General features: G+C 37.9%; 1 protein-coding gene across 1 annotated transcript; it reads right to left on the bottom strand.

Moving 5' to 3' along the window:
• Positions 1–554: 554 nt before the first annotated feature.
• LOC102295156 lies at positions 555–9443 on the bottom strand. The gene is made up of 5 exons (XM_005951508.2): positions 9258–9443; positions 7469–7567; positions 6567–6665; positions 3319–3411; positions 555–780 (listed from the first exon to the last, which is right to left on the bottom strand). The coding sequence occupies exons 1-5, from the start codon at positions 9343–9345 to the stop codon at positions 719–721; spliced, it is 441 nt and encodes a 146-aa protein (XP_005951570.2). The 5' UTR covers positions 9346–9443; the 3' UTR covers positions 555–718.
• Between the last annotated feature and the right edge of the window lie 5552 nt (positions 9444–14995).

Raw genomic sequence — 14995 nt, forward strand, 5'->3', positions numbered from 1 at the left:
GCACAACCACAGATATCAACAACACAGTAACTAAGATGCATCTGAAAAATATCTGTTGATGGAGACGTATTTATTTCAAACAGCATCTAAAGTCTCACATATTTCATTTCCTTGAATCTAAACTTACTGTACACAGACACATACGAGCTTCTCAAGCTTTTGTGTGAAGTTTCCAGCCGCTGAGTGATGTTAGTGCTGCTCTCAGTCTGAGGTTGTGGTTTTATTGATATTTGTTGTTTTCTATCTGCTCTGTGGAGACGTGCATGGGTTAGCCACAGCAACTCATGTTTTCCATCAGAGAGCTTCATGAAACCCACAGAACCACACGAGAAGAACAACAAGTCCGACCAAAGTTTATTGATCCTGCACAAAAAAAAAGGTTTCTGCTGTGGAGACGACAGCAGGGTCCCACAAGTTACTGATTATTTTAAATACATTGCGTTGTGTTTATTTATCAGTTATAGACTATATAATATACAGCATATACATACAGTATAATGTTTCTGTTTTGGCCTTGCAGACATAGAGAGGCAGTGTGACAAAAATACATTTACTTGAGCTTCTTTACAAAAACGTCTCATCACCACATTCAGTTTTTCTTTGTCCGTCTGCAGTTCTGTGAGTGCATTTAATGAAGAGATCAAACAGAATACATACACATCTGCTTTATAACGAAAGCCCTCTGGTCTGACGGCCTGTGTGGACCAGCAGCTGGTTGTCAGGTTGGACTTGCAGATTTCTTCAGTGAGGAGTAGACAACATCTGGATTTGATGGAAGCTCTGAAAACACAAGAACACACAGTTCAAACAATATGAGACCAGTCAGAGTTAAAATAACTCACTCATTTATTTTAAAAAAATCCACATCAATGGTGCCTCAATTTTCACATTAATAGTCTTGGAGCCAAACTGTCACAAATAATGTGAAATAGACCAACCAGGAAGTGCGACTCAGAGCCTCCCTGTTTCAAAAAAACATACTGATGAGCGCCACGAAAATTTAAGTTGGAGGATCCAAATTGGAAACATATTCACATGTTTAGGTAATCTTTTTATTAGGTGTTCTATCCAAACTCAGAGAAAGACAAATTCTGAACTTCCAGCAGGCGGCTCAGAAACTTGAATTCTGTGGATAACAGCAAAAAGGCTGCAACTGACCAAAGAGTGCAAAACAACCAGGCAGTGGTTTCCTTCCTGACTGCCTGAACTTTTAGAGTTTCACCTCCCTTAAATTCTTCACTAAGTTCAAACCACATCCTGTGCTCACACTGAACGTTAACATGGGACTCATAAATCATTAAATATGAGCATAAATCCAAACTTCAACATTATCCTTTGGCAAAGTAATTTGCCCAAGACCCACAGAAAGGGATTCAATCACTTTAATAAACTGTATCCTTTGTAGTATTATAGACTGAATCCTGGGGCCAAATTCTTTCAGCTGTTTGCCCGGGTGTTACAATAAAGTTCAGCACCCAGACGTCCATGATATAGTTTAACTGAGTAAGAACAAGGACCCGCCCATTATATCTGGTTATTTGTGATTAATATTAAAAGAAGAACACACATTTTACCGCGAAATGCCAAACAGTAGACGACAGTAAGGACTCATTCCCCTGCTCAAAGTTGCAGAGAAGCAGCCTTGTCGTCCCTGGCGTACAGCAAAACAGACAAGGCCATTTCTGCGTGGACTTTGTGTCTCCATGGGTACATGCAAGTTAGTGGGATTAGGTTAATGATTCTAAGTTGCCCACATGTGTGAGTGTGAAAGGTTGTCTGTCTCTCTGCGATAGACTGGTGACCAGGGTGTCTCTGGCCCTACGACAGCTGGAATAGACTCCTGCCTCCTGCAACCCTGATGTACAGATGAGTGACAGCTGTGTCCTAAATCCATTAAACTGGAGGAAAAAAAGACGCACATGACAATTTTATGTCAACCAGAATTTGACTTTGTTGATCACTCCAAAGAATAACTCTTTAAACTCTTTTTACTTATCTGCATTATTGAGCATGCATCGAGACTCTTTAAATGAAGTTAGAATAATCATGGAAAGGATTTCCACATTAATAAATGTCTTTCTATTAAGTACTTTTATTGGACAAGCACAATTTGCACGGGCTGGGTCAACTCAACTGAATTCAGTTGGACTCAACTGAGGTAAACAAGTTCACTCATCATGAGTTAATGAAGTTGGTTCATAAAGTTGGAATAAAAGAATTGCATAATGCTCAAATAAAGCAATTTAACCGCATGGAAATTCACTCAATGATTTTTTTAATGTTTATTTAAACTCCACACAGAAATGGCCTTGCATGATGATGGATTTGAGCTTGGGATCTTCTAGCTTTGAGGCAACAGTGCTAAACACTGCAAAATCAAACTGTCAATCCAAACTAAAAAAAAAAGTGGGAAAGCTGATTGATACCGAATTTTCTTTACTTTTCTGTCCTTGACAGGTTAAGCCACAATAATTAGAGATAGCATACATGTGGTGTGTGTGTGTTCTGTCTTCTGTGTTTGAAATTGCATGTGTTTGAAATTGCATGTGTTTGAAATTGCATGTGTTTGAAATTGCATGTGATATATCGTGATATTGTGATATTGTGATATCGCAAATCCAGGCAGTTACGCACTCTTGCTATACATGAATAAATTTAACTAGTTTTAAGTTGTTGAAAGCAGATCCTACATGATTTAATTACGTTCACCATAGAAACATAAAGTCATTGTGTTCAAATTACATGTTTGTCTCTTGTAAATGTAACAACCACACAATGTCACTTTTAGTGTAGAAGGGAAATGATTCCTTAAATGTTTAAGTCCCTGCCCTTAAAAATGATCATTCTAGAGATTAATGTTCCCCTTCAGTTTTTCAAAAAAAGAGAATATCTGTGATAAACATAGAAACTCCTCTTTTTGCTGATCCTAGCTGTGTTTCCACACAAAGCAAGCTGATCTCAGGACAAGTGAAAGTAGATCCAGAGGAAGCTTGTCTAGCATGGTAATCTTCTCCCAAAGACTAGAGGCTTATCCACAACGTGCAAACAATCAGTAAAAGCAGCTGGCATCTTAGCTCCAGCCACTGTTAACAGTAACGCCTGTGAAATGAAGATGCTACAGTCTCTATGGGAGGCAAACTTGACAACAAGCAATTGTTGATAGCATAAGATGGCATTGATGTCAAGGATGGATGCAAATACATGAGAAGCTTGTCTGAGCTGAAAGCAGAGAGATCACTTTAACCTTAGTTTTTATTGATATTTTTTATTGACTCGACCTTCCTTATTCTGACAGACACACAGCACACAAAACAATACCTCTGCTCCGGTTGGTTGGCTGCTGCTGGTGATGATGTAATATTTTGAGGTCACTGTATGTGATGTCATCACCTCCAGATTTCTCTCCACTGGCTGAAATGAACCAAAATAAACATATAGATAAATATAGATGACTGCATAATAAATCTCACTGGACATTTAAGAAAGTTGGTCTTCCTTCTTTTTCTTGTCTGCAATGGGACACAAGCTGTGTGTATGTGTGCTTTTTAGAAAAAAATAGTTTTGCTTTGGTTTCTTTTATGTGTAAACACAACACTGGTTCATTTCTTAAGTTAGGTGATTTTTTTGTACTTCAATGATTGTTAAGTGGCTTAAGAAATTAACAAAAAGAGAAATGTACCTCTGAAAATGGAAACTAGATGAAAGATGAAAATGAGTGAAAAAGCAGCCAAAACAAAACTTTAAGTCTTCAGAGATGCTGGAGAACTATTGCTCAAGACTTTAATGCATTACAAGAAAATCACTTCTTATTTTCTCTTTCCTTTCATATGAAATGTTAAAAAAGAGGCGTGGCTCAAGAAGTTGCTCCTACAAAAACTATATAAGAATATAATTCTATATTGTTGATGTCTTGGTTGTTCAGGGTCTACAATTTTTTTAAGGTTGTAATTAAGGCTTTGTTTTTGTTCCATGTTATCTTAAAAACACTTGTTAAAGTGATAAAATACACAATTAGCCCGTTCAAAGCTCCTTCAGTTCCCAGTTAAAACAGTCCAAATTCTTACAGCTCCAAAAACACCATCTGTGTGGTTCTGTGTCTGTATAGGAGCTCGGAAAGAAGGCGACTGGACTTCATCACGTTTCTGGACATTTCACGTCTCTTCTTCTTCAGTTCTAAAGTCAAATTGTGGAGAGTCCCAAGTATTTAATCCCTAGTGGGAGTTGTCTCACTGACCCACTATTGATCATGTGCCTCATCACAGGTAACGTCTCACAATCACTATAAACCTCTGCTGCTACTGACCCACAGCCTGATGAGAGATAAACATTTCTCAGTAAAAGCTCAAGTTGTGATTCCCTGATGGGCGCAAATAACCATCGTATGACCAGATGAAGAATAAAAACAGACCAAATTTAGCCCTCGGATTTCTAATTATGAAAAAGTCCTGGTGCTGAGCTTAATGTCCAGGCTGAAAGGCGACCCAAGACTCAAACCTAGAGCTAGAAACATTCACGTCATTGTGATGTCACTTTAAACGTGATTAAAATGTGTCCACGTGAAAACAACAGTTGGCAAGAAATTCTTCTTTTAAAAAAGTTCTGCTGGAAAAAAGTAAATGTATCTCACTCCAGTTCTATCAGTTTATCTTCAGACTTTAGAATTTGTTGGCTGTGGTCTTCTCATGGCTGCATAAGGATCAATAATCTATTAACTCTACTTTATAGTCACCATATTTGTTGTTGCATACACTAACGATGACGTTACCACAGGCCTGTCACTGGTGCACTACTGGTGCTTCAGGTGAGCCAGAAGAAAACAAAAATAAATCTCATGTCTTCAACCTGAGTGCATCTGTATGCGCCAGGTTACAAAAATTAAAAGGTATGTAATGTCATTGCATAATGAGGAACGGTGTCTAACAGGACACGAGTGCTGGAAGTGAAACATAGAAAGTGCTGTCAGTATACAGGATGTGTTAAAAGAAGTTATTTCCCAGTAAGCATCATGATCAGATTTCTTAGAACCTGCCAGCAGGTTTCAGAGGCCCTGTGGTCATCTTTCCTGTTTCATTTTACCACAGAGTACTGTATAGACCAATACGTTATCACTACATATACACACTATCATCAGGACTATGATGAGAAGTCAATCTTTAAAACTTTTTAAGCTAAACTCTACTGCAGCTCTGTGGTCATCCAGTTTCCTGTTTCTGATGAAACGCTTTAACTGCGTTCACGGCTCAAAAAACATTTCAGAAAGAGGAGGCTATAGATATGTAAATATAGATGTTTATAATTCAGGTGTTAATGCACAATGTTGCTTTTATGAAGATTGTAACTGTAATAGTCTATAGTATAATGCTTAAGCTTACTCTCAGACATATAGACCAACCTTTTTTTGTGATACTCTGCTAAAAAAAGAACTTCAAACTTTATCAGAACACATCCATATGAACAACACAGAGCAGCTCTGCAGCTTCTTACTGCCTGTTTGTGCCCTCTGCTTATCTTCAACGTCATGCTGCTCTGTCGTATATTTCAGGTCTTTCTGATTCTGATTCTGATGGAGCTACAATCCAGGTTCCAGTTACCTGTTATTGTGAATCACCTCAGAGCCATCAAATATATTTAATGCTCAGACTTTTTTATACAATAACACATAAATGATAAATTTAATTCATTGCATTTGTGTGAGAAATGATGTTAATTTAAACATTTTATCTAAGACACTGTTAGTTTGATTCAGTGTCAGGACTTAATGATGTCATTTTTAAAGCAGGGTTGCTTTAAATGTGATGATATGGACAATTCATCACAGTTCTTACATGTTAAATGTTCCAGTGTTCCCTCTAAGCTGAGCGCGTGAGCAATCGCACACTGCTGACACAGTCTCCCCACAGAAAATCTGCACTGCGCACAAAAAAAATCCAGCCTGAATTGAAATTAAAGTAAACACATGTACTTATTTTAATTCCGCTGGTTTTCTGTGTGGAGACTGTGTCAGCAGTGTGCGATTGCTCACGCGCTCAGCTTAGAGGGAACTGTTACTTAGTTTTGCCACGTGGCCTCTGACATGCATGTTAAATTAGATGTTGATTTTAACTTGGTCATACATGAGAATTTGAGTTTGTCTTCCTGTGTTTGCCCTGCAATAAGCTCTCAAAACCTTCAACTTTTAAAACAGATGGATGGTCTGAGTAAATTATCAAACCCCATGAATGGTTGCAAGGATGTGTCACACAAGCCTGGATGCATATGAGCAGAGGTGTTTCTGAGGTACTCATACAGCCTGCAGCTCATTTATCCCAACAAAAAATCCCTGACTGTGTTCACTTCGGTGGAATCTCCTCTAGTGTCCCTAAAAGAAATTCGTAACGTCTGTCCTGTATGTATAAAGAAGGATTTCTTGCTTGACCTCTCACCATCCTCCAACACAGGCTGCAACATGTTAGTAACAGCTGAGAGGATCCACTACAGATAATCAAATAGCATCTCAATATTTACAACAAATATCGTCCTTATGAAGGACAAAAACACATGATGGAGACAAAGAAGAGCAGCTGTACCTCTGGTCTTTGATCTGTTTTCCTTGTCTCTGATGGTGATTTGTCCATAACTGACGTCTCCAGTTCGCACTGATGAGTAGATTCCAGCTGGATCACACTCTGCACAATAAAACACACAAAGAAGACATCAGTGCAGTAGTCATACTGGTACTTACCATTACATTAGAAGCAACACAAAAAACTATTTAGATTATTTACTTTTTTAAATTGTGTAAATAGGAATAACACTTTCACTGTCAAGAAAGAAGAGAACAGAAGTGATACTAAAGGTTATATTTAAAGCAGACAACTGATCACAGCACTGTTTTAATGAAAACATGCTAAAATCACGGGATGCGTGTACGTCACACTAAGTGCAAAAACTGTGCTGCGCTTCTTCTTTGCAGATATTTACAGGTTTTATAACTTTTGGTGCAAATAGTGATTTTCTATGCTTCTGCCATAACTTCACATTATGCATCTTTCATGATGAACAGAAGAGATTAAAAAGTATAAGGCGATGGGCTTACAAGTCTGAACAGACAATAAATTTGGTGTCTGTGCTTCAAGTGTTGCTGGAGCTTTCTGTTCTATAGATGAGAGGGGAAATCACACTTGTGCATGTGTGTACAGTAACCACAAGTTGCATAAAGCTGAAGCATACATGCACATAGCTTTGTGAAACTCATAAGGGTTAAGTGTCAGCATCACTTGTTTCTGGGGGTGGAAAAACTGTGATGACCTCGCACTTTAATGCATTTCCCTGTTAATTATTTCATGACTTCAGCCCTGTTTAAATAAAAATGCTTAGCTTAAGAGTAATTAGTAAACAGTGTCAGACTGATCCAGACAGGAGTCTCAACACCTGCTGGACTCTTCCTCGCATTCTTATCCATGATGAAGACAAAGAAGAGCAGCTGTACCTCTTTTCTTTGACTTTCTTTGCTTCTCTTTGATGGTGATTTGCCCATAACTGACGTCTTCAGTTCTCACTGCTGAGTAGACTGCAGCTAGATCAGTCTCTGCACAATAAAACACAGAGGACATCACTGCAGACAGTACGGTCATTTTTATACTACTTTTAATATTTTAAATATGATGCAAAACCATTTCAGCTACTGCTTTTGTGTCCAGTATTCAAATTAGCAGTGAAACAGCTGCTTTGTGCTGATGGTGCAGGCACCTTATCTGAGGTGCAAGTAAGACAGATGATAGGTATGAATAACAGAACTGTACATTTTTATTTTTTAATACATAAAATTTATAATTTAAAAATGAATATTTTAGTCAATGTATTGTACCTACACAGAGTTTAAAAATCCCTTTTACAGCCCTGCAGCGAAACCTGAGCAGTTGAGGTGTTTCATTAGAAACAGGAAACTGGACAACCACAGAGCTGCTGTGTTATGTTAACAGACTAACCACAGGCTGACAAACAGGCAGTCCAGCATGTAAAAAACAAGCGTGTGAACGGTTCAGCAGGTGAGCAGTGTGAACATTTATAGACTGACTAAGTTTTGGTTGCATCACTTAAACAAATCTAATCTAAGATAAATAAAGTGAATTATTTCATTTGCATGCTAATGTGAAATTAAACCATTAGATATTAATTATAGACCATGTGTGTAGTGGAAAGGTGCAGTTTCTGCAATCTATGGTCCACAACCATCAAAACAAGTCTGGTCCCTACAATAACCAGAACACTTTCTGATGTTACACCTCTAGTATTAGGCCTCTGCTATTACACAATGTGTTGATCTGGTTTTGTAATCTCAGGTCCTGTCTCCTTATCTCTGCCTTCCTGTCTGTGACCTGAAAAACAATCAGTTTGTCATCTTGAAGTATGTCTCAACTCTTTAAAAGCATCTCAAGAACAAAGAATGCTGCAGGATGAGCCACTACTGATGTCACTGATGACAAATACACAGCCAGCAGAAAAAACGTGACCAAGTAGCAGTAAAATGAAGTTTTGGGTCCAGAAATGTTACGTGCCTAAAAAATGAGGGCAGCTGTGTATCTGAATACACTGAATAATCCAATTTTTCTATTAATAGTTGCTTTTTTTTCTTTCATGCTACCCTTGTCTGATTTTTACTGCACTAAAAACTTCGTATAGTATGTTTAAAAAAAATGAAATAAAATAAATATATAAACAGAATATAATAATATTCCCAAGTGAATAGTGCCTTGAGAATGATGTGCCTTGACAGAGTTTTGTCCTCTTATTACACAATATTCTGGATTCAAGTTCTAATAAGCCACCACTGTGTTTATTGACGAAGATAACATCCACAAAGAAGAGCTTTGTTGTGTCCCCTCAATCAAAAAGATAAAACCTAGAAGCAGATGTTTTAGAAATGAAAGGTTTTTTCCAAGTCATTCACTAATAAGACTTTCTGAACCTAGTTTTCAACATTTGCCTAGGCTATTGGTTTTTGATATAGCCTCATTGGCTGTTGATGAGGATTTGAGATTTTGATTTCACTGTATCTGATATCATCTCTGATGTCGTCTTCTTCAGGTTACGATGAAATGAACCAAAATAAAAATGAGTATAATTACTTCATGAGTGTCACAATGTATACTTCATTTATGTCCAGAAAGAACAACAGAATACGTTTGCAAAACACACACACACACACACACACACACACACACACACACACACACACACACACACACACATATATATATATATGAAAATTTCCTCACCTTCAGGTTTTCTGTGAATAAATCGCCTCATCAGTAGAATTAGTAACACCAGTAGAACCATAAGAAGCAGTGATCCAAAAACTGACATCACAGAGAGAACAGCAGGAGAGAGTGATGGAGAAACAGTGATAGAGATAGAAGCAGGAGGAGCAGTGGATGTAGGTGGAGGTGTGGATGTAGGTGGAGGTGTGGATGTAGGTGGAGGTGTGGATGTAGGTGGAGGTGTGGTGGTGTGCTCCCCTAAAATAAAACAAACACAGTCATTAAGTTGTCGTCACATTGTGAATGTTGAAAGCTGCAGAAACACAGACAGGTGAGTGTGTCACCTGTGACAGTGATCCAGCTGGATGGAGACTCTCCATGACCGCTGATGTTACACTTGTAGAGGCCTTCATCAGACCTGGAAACATGCTGGATGGTCATGTGACCTGTAGGCTGCTTCCTGATGAGGGAGCCATCTTTATAGAAAGCAGCTGGGAGGTTGGAGGGAGTGGTCTTTGTTTTACAGAGCAGAGTGACGTCATCTCCCTCCATCACAGGGAGGACAGGACTCTGCAGGATCACTGATCCACCTCAACACAGAGACAAACTACAGCATTTCATCCATTTACACACAGCTTCATCAACACTGACTCCACACACTCAGCTTACCAGTGACTGTCAGGTTAACCATGTTACTGATGGGACCCTCTCTGGACTCACACCAGTAAACTCCACTGTCCAATCGGTACACGTTCTGCATATTACAGGAAGAACCAGCTCGTTTTCCAAACCCATTTGTTCCACACTGAGTTCTGTGTTGTTTGCTTGTGTTTCTCCTCAGAGTCCATCCAGCAGAGCTGTCGTCCTCCTCACAGCTCAGAGACACAAAGTCTCCTTTATAGAGCTGAGAGCTGCTGGGACTCACAGTCAGACGAGCTGTGAAGATTAAAATGCCCATTAATTGTTGCTAAAGCAACTAATACCATGATACAATAAAAACAGAAGGTAGAATGGAGAAAAAGGAGAAACCAGAGTATTCTGCCTCCACCACTCCTTATCTGCTGAATCTATCATGGAATAACACAGGAACTGTTCATCTGTTTTTATCTCTGAAAATGGGAGACTGTGTATAAACATGGATGTAATTCCTAGAAGGCTAATACAATACTTTTGTTAAACCTATCAAATTAATGACAATATTTGGAACTTATTGAACTATTATTATTTACTATTAACACTTGATTATTGTTTTATAAAAATCAACTGTGGTGACATCCAGATGCAAAATTTAAAAAGAAATAATAACAATAATAATAATAATAAAATTTCGTTGTCAAATTGCAGCCCTGACTCTAAATGCATTTGGTTGACTTAAGAATATGCATTGCACTGCATTATAAGATCATTCATGTCTCAAAGGTATTTTTGCTTTGAATCTTTGAATCATCAGCATACAAAAATCCGAAATTTGATCCTACACATAATTTTAGGGTCTTTGCCACCATAGATAAACTGGGGTCATTAAAACTGAACCGAAAACTAAATGTAAATGTAATTTAAAGAGTTTCAGTAGATCCACTCAGCAGATCAACAGAATTTAAACTAAACATAATTATCCCTATTCCTCACCCACACACCCCCACTCTAACACTCAGTCTGTAAGGTCAAATCTTCTCTTCAGTTATCATTTATGCTCCACTTATATTTGATGCCATTAATGTTCATTTTACACCTTCTTCCTTTGCTATGCTTGGGACACAAATAACAAAACCACAACTTCTAAATCACAGCTTAGACTCATTTGTCTGCTTAAAACAGGAACAGGGTAAGTTATTTTGTTTCTTTTTGTCAAACTTACAAGCAAGGAAAATTAAAAATTCTCCTCACACTCTTGTATTACCTTCTAAAATTAATTGGTGCTTGGTTAGCACCATTTTTTATGGTATCCCGAACTCTCTATCACCATCTCAAATCCTATCCTCAATTACCAACCAAAGCACACAGTCAGAGTACTTTTTTTTACTTACATTGTATAGATGGGTTCTTCATTTTCCTTCTCACTAATTTGATTTTTTCCTCTTATTTTAAAGTGATACGAAGTAAAGCCCGCCCTCTTCCTCTACATATGCATTCCCCATGTGTTACAGGCCCACCCCTGTGTTTGCTTCCTTTCTGTTTTTCTCTGTTTCTCTGTCGTCCTCCTATTTCTGTTTTTTCTCTTTCCCTCTTTCAGGTGTGCCAGGTGGGAATGATTAATGACTGGTCTTTCATTCACTTAACAGAGGATGGGTGAGAATGGCTCTGTCTCACAGACCAAACACTCTTTTTCTCTCAGTTAGTCGAGACTTCAAACCAATCTAACAGCCATCTCGACGGGGACACCTAATGGCCACTCTTGTTAATGTCACACTTTGATAATGCGATCATGTGAGTTAATAAAGAAGTGTGGAGAACCACGAATGCCAAAAAGGAATGCAGCCACTTCCAAACTATTCCCACAAAGTTGGGAACAGGAAATTATAAAAAATGTCTTGGTATGCTGAACCATTAAGAGTAGGGCATGTGAAGTTTGGAGGTCTGTATGTGGTTGTCACTGCAGAAAGTTGGTGACCTCTGCGCACTGTGCTTCAGTCTGCTCACCATGCTCTGATTTTACGTGATCCACTACTTTGTGGTCCACTTTTTTTTATAATACCACTAACAGCTGACTGTAGAATATTTAAGGAAATTTCATTACTGCACTGTACAGGTGGCATCCTATCCTATTCTATAACATACTGTAATTCATTGAGCTGCAACTTTATTAGAAACAAACCCACTGTTTGTAAAATTAAAGATATGCATCTGATAAATTCATATCCATCTCCTCCCAAACTCCCAAATTCACAGTCACAGGCACAACAACGCAACATACACAAAATAAAATGCCCTTCTCCCTAATGATACTCATTTTTTCAGCATGCTATAATAACATATACTTGTCTACTCAATGGGCTTTGGAAATTACTGAAATATGATCTTATTAGTTACTTCTCTTTTTTCAATACTCTTCAATACTCTTACTCTTCTTTTTTTAATGTTGAACTGTGCTTACTCAGGAGGTTGAAATTTTTTATTTATATTTTAACCTAACATGGTGTGTTGTTATATGACCAGCAGCACAGTGACTCATCCAGGTTACTTCTGGGGTTAACCCTGGTTTTATGAAAGAGGTTCACTTTTAACCAGGGTAAATCACCATACTAACCTATGTTGTGAACCTTTGAAAAATTGCATTACCATTCCTGTGTGTGGATAGAGGGAGGGTCTAACATTTTTCAGTAGTGTCTGTCTATGCATTTCCCCTCTTGATCATTAATCGAGCTTCGTATCTCCAACTTTATTACCCCGTAACCTCCCTTATTGCTCCCCCCCCCAAAATAAAAAAATAAATAAAAAAATAAAAACATTTTATTGTTTTATAAGTGTTAATATATGATCCTACAGAGCACCTATTCATACTTTGAATTCACACATTTGAATGGACATTAGATTAGCCATGCATTTGAATTCTGTTTTTATTCTCTGACTGTAGCATTAAGAATCAAGACTAAAACTGCCATTTAAAACTTAATTTAATGACATACATCACTGATGTGTTTACAGCAGCTTTGTTACTTTTATTCCTATTGCATGACTTCTTCAATTTTTTCTAACGTTACACTTATCTTCCTTTGTGAACACCACCTGCTTCATGTGAACACACTTGTACCTAGATTGGTTAACTTAGTGAGCTGATAACCAGCTTTGCCACTCATCCTTGACCTTATAATATCAAGCTCGTTCAACATATCCAGGGTATCTTTCCGTTATCTTGATTCACTTATACTAACATTGGTGATCAGGATAAACGATGTAATGAACCTGGGTATCAACTCCAGCTAACCCAGCGGTTACCCTAAAGTTCACAAAACAGGGTCGGTGTTGGCAGCAACTGACTCTTTCTATTCTTCTTTCACAGAAAATGATCTTTAAGAGTGTCGCCTTCTGTTACAGAAAAGTGCTCTACAACAGTAATTGCTCACTTGACCGCTCTATTTTGTGTAAGTCACTAGAGGGAGGCAAAGTACCATACCAAAAGAAGAAGAAAAAACTACAAATCTCTACGTAATACAAAACACATCTTCCTGTTGGCTGCACCCACACGCCGGACAAACGCGTGCGTTGATTGGCTCTCTGAGAGAGCACCAAGCCAATAAAATCAACTCTTACTGACTATCTGCGCGGTCTGTGCTCTCGTTACAGTCAAACTGTAACGAAAGCAAGTAAATAAAACCACAACAACAATAATCAGAAAAACAGCTTAAGGGTTTTCATCATTTTAACTGGTTAACATGTGACATATTCTGCTCAGCTGAGTGTTGTTACAGACCATTCACACCCATTATCAACAATAGCACCCTCACCACGGTACAGCATAAACACCGTTTCCTGGTCTGTAAGGGGACACATTTATAATCCACAAAAGCAGACAGTTTTGCGGATTACAGTGTCAGTAGTAACATTATGCTACTGGTTGGTGATTAAATGACCGACATTTTAACGTTCTAGAGGTTTTTGTTTACAGGGTTGTTTTTTTTTAATCTGTGAGAATAAATTATCTCCCCCCAAAAAATAATCTGAAAAGTACCAAAAACTATCAGCGACATGAGGGAGCGCAACAAAAGTACACCAAGCATATTACGTGCTAAATTGTTTCAACTCGGTGTGATCCCTGCCTTGCGCGGAAAAACTCGCTCCACCCTGAAAACAGCACCAAGAAAAAGAAAGGAAAAGAAAACTGCAACGCGCAGTCAGAGGATCTCCTGCACTTTCTCAGCACTAAACAATTGAAGTCTAACTTCAATTGTTTTCTATGCTTGTACATACACACCTGGAATTCTATACAATGAATTAAGAGGGAAAATGGTGCCCTTCCTGATTTTTCTGTTTCTCGACCAACGCTTCATTGCAGCACAAGGTGAGGGGTGAATTTGTAGATCAATGTGAATGTGTGGAAAACGATTAAACAGTAAGTTAATAGATTTTATGTGTACCGAGGACTTCCACTTACTGCTGTTTATTGTATAATAAACCGAGTCTTTTTGTTTTTCATAAAAAGAAACATGAAAACTTAATGTGACAATACAAAGTCCCTGTAATATTCGTATCATGTAAACGTATACATATGTTTACTTTAAAAACAGTTTCGCTCAGTCATGGGCAAATCCAGGCTTCGGCATAACATTGTGTATAGTAATCACACAGGTTTTCAAACTGTGGTTGACATTTAAGCTTTCTAAGCTAGTTTGTGTCATCCGGTTTGTTCTTAACACTGTCAAAGCGTATTTGTTTTTGATTAATTAAAAATGATAAATTTCAATGACAAATCTAAACGTGTTCTCCCTCTTTATAACTTCAGTTCAGTTGTATCTACATAGTGCGAAATCACAACAACTGTTGCCTTAAATTTTTTCCAAACTCCTATCAAATATGTGGATCAGATTCAACATTCAAGGTTCTTTATTTGTCACATGCATAGTTATACAAGTACACACATTGAAATGTAACCTGACACGCTCCTCAACATATGCGAAAATGGGGGGTGGGGGTGGGGGTTAGAGGAAGAACATTATATATATATATACACATACATACATACATACATACATACATACATACATACATACATACATACATACATATATATATATATATATATGTATGTATGTATGTAT

This window comes from Haplochromis burtoni, unplaced genomic scaffold, assembly GCF_018398535.1.
Source record: "Haplochromis burtoni strain Fernald_Lab_line unplaced genomic scaffold, NCSU_Asbu1 Contig_1043, whole genome shotgun sequence".
Lineage (NCBI taxonomy): Eukaryota > Metazoa > Chordata > Actinopteri > Cichliformes > Cichlidae > Haplochromis > Haplochromis burtoni.